General features: G+C 49.1%; 2 protein-coding genes across 6 annotated transcripts in view; both read right to left on the minus strand.

Annotated features, from left to right (window-relative positions):
• ap2m1b (adaptor related protein complex 2 subunit mu 1b) overlaps positions 1-141 on the minus strand; it is a 5,734-nt gene extending 5,593 nt beyond the window's left edge. Inside the window, exon 1 of one of the 2 annotated variants that reach the window (XM_068584509.1) lies at positions 1-141. This exon is cut by the window's left edge and continues 88 nt beyond it. The gene's annotated coding sequence lies outside the window, so the exon portion shown is untranslated. The other variant, XM_068584510.1, reaches the window with a different exon arrangement.
• Positions 142-4,195: 4,054 nt separating this feature from the next.
• The window catches only part of LOC137790349 (segment polarity protein dishevelled homolog DVL-3), a 10,533-nt gene continuing 4,728 nt past the window's right edge, over positions 4,196-10,000 (minus strand). For 2 of the 4 annotated variants that reach the window (XM_068584505.1, XM_068584504.1), the window contains exons 7-15: positions 8,257-8,326; positions 7,495-7,634; positions 7,342-7,418; positions 7,158-7,225; positions 6,967-7,044; positions 6,757-6,891; positions 5,880-6,047; positions 5,499-5,720; positions 4,196-5,297 (exon numbers count right to left, since the gene is read on the minus strand). In XM_068584505.1, coding sequence (XP_068440606.1) covers positions 5,065-5,297; positions 5,499-5,720; positions 5,880-6,047; positions 6,757-6,891; positions 6,967-7,044; positions 7,158-7,225; positions 7,342-7,418; positions 7,495-7,634; positions 8,257-8,326 — 1,191 coding nt within the window. In that variant the 3' untranslated portion in view covers positions 4,196-5,064. Of the gene's footprint in view, positions 5,298-5,498; positions 5,721-5,879; positions 6,048-6,756; positions 7,045-7,157; positions 7,226-7,341; positions 7,419-7,494; positions 7,635-8,256; positions 8,327-10,000 lie in introns of all 4 variants that reach the window. The other 2 variants (XM_068584502.1, XM_068584501.1) reach the window with 1 other exon arrangement.

Raw genomic sequence — 10,000 nt, forward strand, 5'->3', positions numbered from 1 at the left:
CTTGTCTCGTCTCGTCTCCTCTGGTCTCGGTCGCCGGTGTGAGGCAAGATGTCGGCGGATGGAGGGACCGTCAGCTGACTGCAGCCCGGCCGCGTCCCATTCAGAACCAGCCCTCCTCCACACAGAGTCCTTCGGTGGTGCTTCCTGGATGACGACACTCCAGACGCTTATTTACCGAGGACACGCGTCCTCGGTAAATACCCACCCAAACGAGTGGGTTTGACTCTCACGCCAACCCGGTACCCGCTGCTGCTCCCCGGTACCGCTCAGACCGAGGCGGCGGGGCAGCGGATTGGGACGCGGCCCGTCCTCCTCCTGTGCGCGAGGAGACAGGAAGCTGGTCTGCATATGAATCATCATCATCCTCACACAGCAGACCTCTAGAGGGACCATGTAGACCTCATAGTTAGAGCTGGTTCAGGTCTATAGTTAGAGCTGGTTCAGGTCTATAGTTAGGACTGGTTCAGGTCTATAGTTAGGACTAGTTCGGGTCTATAGTTAGGACTGGTTCAGGTCTATAGTTAGAGCTGGTTCAGGTCTATAGTTAGGACTGGTTCAGGTCTATAGTTAGAGCTGGTTCAGGTCTATAGTTAGAGCTGGTTCAGGTCTATAGTTAGGACTGGTTCAGGTCTATAGTTAGAGCTGGTTCAGGTCTATAGTTAGAGCTGGTTCGGGTCTATAGTTAGGACTGGTTCGGGTCTATAGTTAAAGCCGGTTCAGGTCTATAGTTAGAGCTGGTTCAGGTCTATAGTTAGAGCTGGTTCAGGTCTATAGTTAGAGCTGGTTCAAGTCTATAGTTAGGACTGGTTCAGGTCTATAGTTAGAGCTGGTTCAGGTCTATAGTTAGAGCTGGTTCAGGTCTATAGTTAGGACTGGTTCAGGTCTATAGTTAGGACTGGTTCAGGTCTATAGTTAGAGCTGGTTCAGGTCTATAGTTAGAGCTGGTTCAGGTCTATAGTTAGGACTGGTTCAGGTCTATAGTTAGAGCTGGTTCAGGTCTATAGTTAGGACTGGTTCAGGTCTATAGTTAGGACTGGTTCAGGTCTATAGTTAAAGCCGGTTCAGGTCTATAGTTAGAGCTGGTTCAGGTCTATAGTTAGGACTGGTTCAGGTCTATAGTTAAAGCCGGTTCAGGTCTATAGTTAGAGCTGGTTCAGGTCTATAGTTAGGACTGGTTCAGGTCTATAGTTAGGACTGGTTCAGGTCTATAGTTAGGACTGGTTCAGGTCTATAGTCAGGACTGGTTCAGGTCTATAGTTAGGACTGGTTCAGGTCTATAGTTAGAGCTGGTTCAGGTCTATAGTTAAAGCTGGTTCAGGTCTATAGTTAAAGCCGGTTCAGGTCTATAGTTAGAGCTGGTTCAGGTCTATAGTTAAAGCCGGTTCAGGTCTATAGTTAGGACTGGTTCAGGTCTATAGTTAAAGCCGGTTCAGGTCTATAGTTAGAGCTGGTTCAGGTCTATAGTTAGAGCTGGTTCAGGTCTATAGTTAGAGCTGGTCCAGGTCTATAGTTAGGACTGGTTCAGGTCTATAGTTAGAGCTGGTTCGGGTCTATAGTTAGGACTGGTTCAGGTCTATAGTTAGAGCTGGTTCGGGTCTATAGTTAGGACTGGTTCAGGTCTATAGTTAGGACTGGTTCAGGTCTATAGTTAGAGCTGGTTCGGGTCTATAGTTAGAGCTGGTTCAGGTCTATAGTTAGAGCTGGTTCAGGTCTATAGTTAGAGCTGGTTCAAGTCTATAGTTAGGACTGGTTCAGGTCTATAGTTAGAGCTGGTTCAGGTCTATAGTTAGAGCTGGTTCAGGTCTATAGTTAGGACTGGTTGAGGTCTATAGTTAGAGCTGGTTTAGGTCTATAGTTAGAGCTGGTTCGGGTCTATAGTTAGGACTGGTTCGGGTCTATAGTTAAAGCCGGTTCAGGTCTATAGTTAGAGCTGGTTCAGGTCTATAGTTAGGACTGGTTCAGGTCTATAGTTAGAGCTGGTTCAGGTCTATAGTTAGAGCTGGTTCAGGTCTATAGTTAGAGCTGGTTCAGGTCTATAGTTAGGACTGGTTCAGGTCTATAGTTAGAGCTGGTTCAGGTCTATAGTTAGAGCTGGTTCAAGTCTATAGTTAGGACTGGTTCAGGTCTATAGTTAGAGCTGGTTCAAGTCTATAGTTAGGACTGGTTCAGGTCTATAGTTAGGACTGGTTCAGGTCTATAGTTAGAGCTGGTTCAGGTCTATAGTTAGGACTGGTTCAGGTCTATAGTTAGAGCTGGTTCAGGTCTATAGTTAGGACTGGTTCAGGTCTATAGTTAGAGCTGGTTCAGGTCTATAGTTAGGACTGGTTCAGGTCTATAGTTAGGACTGGTTCAGGTCTATAGTTAGAGCTGGTTCAGGTCTATAGTTAGAGCTGGTTCAGGTCTATAGTTAGGACTGGTTCAGGTCTATAGTTAAAGCCGGTTCAGGTCTATAGTTAGAGCTGGTTCAAGTCTATAGTTAGGACTGGTTCAGGTCTATAGTTAGAGCTGGTTCAAGTCTATAGTTAGGACTGGTTCAGGTCTATAGTTAGGACTGGTTCAGGTCTATAGTTAGAGCTGGTTCAGGTCTATAGTTAGGACTGGTCCAGGTCTATAGTTAGGACTGGTTCAGGTCTATAGTTAGAGCTGGTTCGGGTCTATAGTTAGGACTGGTTCAGGTCTATAGTTAGAGCTGGTTCGGGTCTATAGTTAGGACTGGTTCAGGTCTATAGTTAGGACTGGTTCAGGTCTATAGTTAGAGCTGGTTCGGGTCTATAGTTAGAGCTGGTTCAGGTCTATAGTTAGAGCTGGTTCAGGTCTATAGTTAGAGCTGGTTCAAGTCTATAGTTAGGACTGGTTCAGGTCTATAGTTAGAGCTGGTTCAGGTCTATAGTTAGAGCTGGTTCAGGTCTATAGTTAGGACTGGTTGAGGTCTATAGTTAGAGCTGGTTCAGGTCTATAGTTAGAGCTGGTTCGGGTCTATAGTTAGGACTGGTTCGGGTCTATAGTTAAAGCCGGTTCAGGTCTATAGTTAGAGCTGGTTCAGGTCTATAGTTAGGACTGGTTCAGGTCTATAGTTAGAGCTGGTTCAGGTCTATAGTTAGAGCTGGTTCAGGTCTATAGTTAGAGCTGGTTCAGGTCTATAGTTAGGACTGGTTCAGGTCTATAGTTAGAGCTGGTTCAGGTCTATAGTTAGAGCTGGTTCAAGTCTATAGTTAGGACTGGTTCAGGTCTATAGTTAGAGCTGGTTCAAGTCTATAGTTAGGACTGGTTCAGGTCTATAGTTAGGACTGGTTCAGGTCTATAGTTAGAGCTGGTTCAGGTCTATAGTTAGGACTGGTTCAGGTCTATAGTTAGAGCTGGTTCAGGTCTATAGTTAGGACTGGTTCAGGTCTATAGTTAGGACTGGTTCAGGTCTATAGTTAGAGCTGGTTCAGGTCTATAGTTAGAGCTGGTTCAGGTCTATAGTTAGGACTGGTTCAGGTCTATAGTTAGAGCTGGTTCAGGTCTATAGTTAGGACTGGTTCAGGTCTATAGTTAGAGCTGGTTCAGGTCTATAGTTAGGACTGGTTCAGGTCTATAGTTAGAGCTGGTTCAGGTCTATAGTTAGGACTGGTTCAGGTCTATAGTTAGGACTGGTTCAGGTCTATAGTTAGAGCTGGTTCAGGTCTATAGTTAGGACTGGTTCAGGTCTATAGTTAGGACTGGTTCAGGTCTATAGTTAGAGCTGGTTCAGGTCTATAGTTAGGACTGGTTCAGGTCTATAGTTAGGACTGGTTCAGGTCTATAGTTAGAGCTGGTTCAGGTCTATAGTTAGAGCTGGTTCAGGTCTATAGTTAGGACTGGTTCAGGTCTATAGTTAGAGCTGGTTCAGGTCTATAGTTAGGACTGGTTCAGGTCTATAGTTAGGACTGGTTCAGGTCTATAGTTAGGACTGGTTCAGGTCTATAGTTAGAGCTGGTTCAGGTCTATAGTTAGAGCTGGTTCAGGTCTATAGTTAGGACTGGTTCAGGTCTATAGTTAGAGCTGGTTCAGGTCTATAGTTAGGACTGGGTTTTGGGGAAGCAGAACCAGTTCTAAACATAACAGCTATAAACTGTCCTTCAAGTTGTTAGAAAACACGTTTAATAATTTCAAATGAATTAATCAAAATCACCAGAAAATGATAGTTGAACAGATTTTATTCTTCATTGAGTATTTAACCAGAGTGAAATAAAACTATGTTCATAAATAAAGACAATAATAATCTTTCGTCCTCATAAGTTAATGTACATTATTATGACGTGTAAACAGATTGATAAACAGTGAGTCTTCAGTGTAACGACTCATCACATGAGATCATCTTGGAGGTTCTAGGAGTTGTTTTCTACCTGCCTCTTCTTTTACGTGCAGGATCATCTCCACACAACCACTTCAAGGCTCTCTGAGTATCTGGTCCTGGAGTCTCTGGGTGGTCATTGAGTCTCTGGGTGGTCATTGAGTCTCTGGGTGGTCATTGAGTCTCTGGGTGGTCATTGAGTCTCTGGGTGGTCATTGAGTCTCTGGGTGGTCATTGAGTCTCTGGGTGGTCATTGAGTCTCTGGGTGGTCATTGAGTTTCTGGGTGGTCATTGAGTCTCTGGGTGGTCATTGAGTCTCTGGGTGGTCATTGAGTCTCTGGGTGGTCATTGAGTCTCTGGGTGGTCATTGAGTCTCTGGGTGGTCCTGGAGGGAAGACTGTCTAGATATAGTTCCTGCCATGTGGGTCATGGTGCTTTTTTACTGGACGTCTGAAGCAGTTATGTGTGACCCACAACAACCATCCTGATCCAGTACCAGGTCTTGATACTGTACCAAGTCCTGATCCAGTACCAGGACCTGGTCCAGTACCATCTGGTACTGGACCAGGTGGAGTGCACAGTACCCAGCCCTCATGTGGTGTTCTGTTGGACTGCGATGAGAATGAAAGTCCGATCAAACGTACGATCCTCTCATCGCTTGTTGGTTCAGAACTACGTCAGTATTTCTCCAAAAGTACAAACGTGATATTTAAAAAAGGTATTTCCCGACAGGAAGTGACATCACAGGGTCACATGACATCCACAAAGAAATCACCGGGGTTTCCCACGGCCAGGCAGAAGGACTGGCGACCCCCATGCGACGGAGCCGGCGGGAGCTCCTCGGAGTCCCCGTGACCACGGAGACCAGAGCCACAGGGCGGGGTCTCAGGAGCGGTCACTTCCTGTTTGGTCGTCTCTGATTGGCTGCCTCGTCCTCCCGCCTTCTGAGTGCCGCTGCAGTTTGATCCACTGCTGCAACTTCCTGTACACATCAAAACATTATTCCTTCAGTCTGCACAGAAGACACCTCCTGTCCGTCCTACCGAGGGACAAGACACCCACTTCCTGTCTGTCCTACCGATTCCTTATTATATTAGTTATTATTATTATTATTATTATTATTATTATTATTATTATTATTATTATATTATCATGATTATCATCAGGATGGAAAACACGTCACCTTCACTGTGCTGACTTCCTCCTCCTCCTTTTCCTCCTCCTCCTCCTCCCCAGACCGGCAGCTGGATGGGGGAAGGGGAGCTGTAGGGGTGGGGGACGGGGTACTGGTAGGGGAAGGCCGGGGGCCTCTGGGGGCCCAGTGCTGGGCCCGGCGGGTCACAGTCTGATCCTTCTCCTCGACTGGAGTCTTCTTCGTGATCCAGCAGAGTCATCACACCCAGATCTGACAGACAGGAGGGATCAATAGTCTGGACGAGTTCTAGTGGTACGAGTTCTAGTGGACACCTGCGCCAATAATAAATCACCCATAATCGGCAATAATCAGTAATAATGAGTACAACCCCAGGGATGGGTGCTGGTCTCGTGGCCAGATGGTCCTCACCTCCACAGAGGTCTCCGAACACGTAGTAGCACTGTTCAGAGAAGGTCACCTTGTTGACGGTGTGCCGGATGAATCCGGCCTTCAGTAGGTTTCCTGCGTACTTGCGAGCTTCGCGGCGGTCGGTGAACCCGTCCAGGGTCCGGTGGAGCCAGTCCACCACGTCTGAACCTGGAAGGACGACAGACTGACATGAGACACTGAGCTCTGTATTTGTAATCCATTCCACTGCTTCTGCCTGAACCTCCTGACCACCAGGTCCTGGACCCTTCTGCCTGAACCTCCTGACCACCAGGTCCTGGACCCTTCTGCCTGAACCTCCTGACCACCAGGTCCTGGACCCTTCTGCCTGAACCTCCTGACCACCAGGTCCTGGACCCTTCTGCCTGAACCTCCTGACCACCAGGTCCTGGACCCTTCTGCCTGAACCTCCTGACCACCAGGTCTTGGGCCCTTCTGCCTGAACCTCTAGAGGACCAGGTCCTGGACCCTTCTGCTTGAACCTCCTGACCACCAGGTCCTGGGCCCTTCTGCCTGAACCTCTAGAGGACCAGGTCCTGGGCCCTTCTGCCTGAACCTCCTGACCACCAGGTCCTGGGCCCTTCTGCCTGAACCTCCTGACCACTAGGTCCTGGACCCTTCTGCCTGAACCTCCTGACCACCAGGTCCTGGGCCCTTCTGCCTGAACCTCTAGAGGACCAGGTCCTGGACCCCTCCCTCTGTCTGAACCTCTGGCGTACCAGGTCCTGGACCCTTCTGTCTGAACCTCCTGACCACCAGGTCAACTTGTATGTCTTCCAACCAATGAGACGTCAGGGGTTCATGGCGACCCTGATCCGTAATGGTTGTTCTGGTTCTGGAGGGGTGCGGGTCTTCTCACCAATGAAGGCGTTGGGGATGGTGATCTTCAGCCACATCCGGTCCCGAACCTCCAGACCGGACTCTGGGTCGGCCATCGCCTTGACCACCGCCGGCATGTCGCTGTGGATGGTCAGGTGGTTCTCTTCGTGCACGCCTGAAACACAGCGGCAGGTTATTGGCGGCGCGGGACGCGCCGGACGCTCGCCGCCGTGGCTGTTGGGAGTCTCACCGTAGTGGGGGGGCAGCCCCGTCATGGCCGCCGTGTGAGACACCCAGGCTGCAGGGTCGATGGGACGGACCGGCTCGCCTGGAAGGAGAGAGGAGACAAGGAGAGAGGAGACGAGGAGAGAGGACACAAGGTCAGTTTGAGCTTCAACGTCATATTTTAATAATTAATAATATTCCGTCATGACGACTCACTTCTGGGGAGACTGAAGCAGTCGCGAGGACTCGGATCCCAGCACTTCGCCACCGTTAAGGTCACCGGACTGGAGGGAGACAGGTACATAAATGAATATGTTACACATTCCACTAGTAGTACTTGCAGTGGTACTAGCAGTAGTACTAGCAGTAGTACTAGCAGTAGTACTAGCAGTACTCTCACCCGGGCTTGTGGACGATGTCTCTGAGGACTTTGACAGCGTCGTCGTTACTCATGTTCTCAAAGTTAATGTTGTTCACCTGAAACAGAAAGTAGTATTAGTATCTCTAACAGTAGTACTAGTACCTCTAACAGTAGTTGTAGTAGTACTAGTACCTGCAGCAGCATGTCTCCAGGCTCGATGCGCCCGTCTCCGGCCACGGCTCCGCCCTTCATGATGGAGCCGATATAAATTCCTCCGTCTCCTCGATCGTTACTCTGACCCACGATGCTGATGCCCAGGAAGTTATACCTCTCTGAGAGACAGACAGGCAGGGAGACAGGTAGGAGACAGACAGGCAGGAGACAGACAGACAGGCAGACAGACAGACAGGCAGGAGACAGACAGGCAGGAGACAGACAGACAGGAGACAGACAGGCAGGAGACAGACAGACAGGCAGGGAGACAGGTAGGAGACAGACAGGCAGGAGACAGACAGACAGGCAGACAGACAGACAGGCAGGAGACAGACAGACAGGCAGACAGACAGACAGGCAGGAGACAGACAGACAGGAGACAGACAGGCAGGAAGACAGGTAGTAACATTACAGTGTTTATTACTACTACCCATAGTACTGTAGAGTAATAATACATCACAGTGTGTATTACTACAGTGATCATATTATTGTTAGAGGTACTTGAGTATCTCCATCTCTACTCTGATGTGTACTTTTACTGCACTACATGTACAAATATGTACAGCGGTACTGAGGTAAATGATCAGAATACTTCTTCTAGTACTTCTAATACTCCCACTACTTCTTCTACTACTGGTACTTCTTCTCGTACTTCTGCTATTTCTAGTACCTCTTCTGGTACTTATTCTAGTACTTCTTCAGGTACTTCTTTAGGTACTTCTGGACTCTTCGAGTACTCACCCATATTCAGAGTGACAGTGATGACGTTGAGCGACATGGTGGAGTCAGTGACACTGCTGAAAGACACAGACTGAGAGACAGACAGGACGACAGACAGAGAGAGAGACAGAGAGAGAGACAGAGAGAGAGACAGGAGGACAGACAGAGAGAGAGAGAGAGACAGAGAGAGAGAGAGAGAGAGAGAGAGACAGGAGGACAGACAGGACGACAGACAGAGAGAGAGACAGAGAGAGAGACAGGAGGACAGACAGAGAGAGAGAGAGAGAGAGAGAGAGAGAGAGACAGGAGGACAGACAGGACGACAGACAGAGAGAGAGACAGAGAGAGAGACAGGAGGACAGACAGAGAGAGAGACAGGAGGACAGACAGAGAGAAAGAGACAGAGAGAGAGACAGAGAGAGAGAGAGAGAGACAGGAGGACAGACAGAGAGAGAGAGAGAGAGAGAGAGAGAGAGAGAGAGAGAGAGAGAGACAGGAGGACAGACAGGACGACAGACAGAGAGAGAGACAGGAGGACAGACAGAGAGAGAGAGACAGAGAGAGAGACAGAGAGAGAGAGAGAGAGAGAGAGAGAGAGAGAGAGAGAGAGAGGAGGACAGACAGGACGACAGACAGAGAGAGAGACAGGAGGACAGACAGAGAGAGAGAGAGAGAGAGAGAGAGAGAGAGAGAGAGAGAGACAGGAGGACAGACAGAGAGAGAGAGAGAGAGAGAGAGAGAGAGAGAGAGAGACAGGAGGACAGACAGGACGACAGACAGAGAGAGAGAGTTAGAAGATAAGAAAGGACAGACAGATAAAAGAGAATCATCATGTCAGCTGCTTCCTGTCTGAGACTGTCAGAATAACAGCATGGCCTCAGTCTACTGCACACTGAGCTGGAGTGTACAATAAACACACATATACACAAATACACAAATACACACATGATCAATATTTATATGTATTTAAATATTTAAATGAAACTTGAAAACCGTGTGTGTGTGTATAGGGGTGTGTGTGTGTGTGTGTGTGTGTGTGTGTGTGTGTGTGTGTGTGTGTGTGTATATAGTTGTGTGTGTGTTAGCAGCTAGCATCTCACCTAGTGGATTTACTGATGAGGGTCACAGAGGGTCACAGAGGGTTACAGGGGGTCACAGAGGGTTACAGAGGGTTACAGGGGGTCACAGAGGGTTACAGAGGGTCACAGAGGGTTACAGGGGGTTACAGGGGGTCACAGAGGGTTACAGAGGGTCACAGAGGGTTACAGGGGGTCACAGAGGGTTACAGAGGGTCACAGAGGGTTACAGGGGGTCACAGAGGGTTACAGGGGGTCACAGAGGGTCACAGAGGGTTACAGGGGGTCACAGAGGGTTACAGGGGGTCACAGAGGGTCACAGAGGGTTACAGGGGGTCACAGAGGGTCACAGAGGGTTACAGGGGGTCACAGAGGGTTACAGGGGGTCACAGAGGGTTACAGGGGGTCACAGAGGGTTACAGGGGGTCACAGAGGGTCACAGAGGGTTACAGGGGGTCACAGAGGGTTACAGGGGGTCACAGAGGGTCACAGAGGGTTACTGGGGGTTACAGGGGGTCACAGAGGGTTACAGGGGGTCACAGAGGGTCACAGAGGGTTACAGGGGGTCACAGAGGGTTACGGGGGGTCACAGAGGGTCACAGAGGGTTACAGGGGGTCACAGAGGGTTACAGGGGGTCACAGAGGGTTACAGGGGGTCACAGAGGGTCACAGAGGGTTACAGGGGGTCA

This window comes from Clinocottus analis, unplaced genomic scaffold, assembly GCF_023055335.1.
Source record: "Clinocottus analis isolate CAN_PGR_092001 unplaced genomic scaffold, fCliAna1.0.p SCAF_2, whole genome shotgun sequence".
Classification (NCBI taxonomy): domain Eukaryota; kingdom Metazoa; phylum Chordata; class Actinopteri; order Perciformes; family Cottidae; genus Clinocottus; species Clinocottus analis.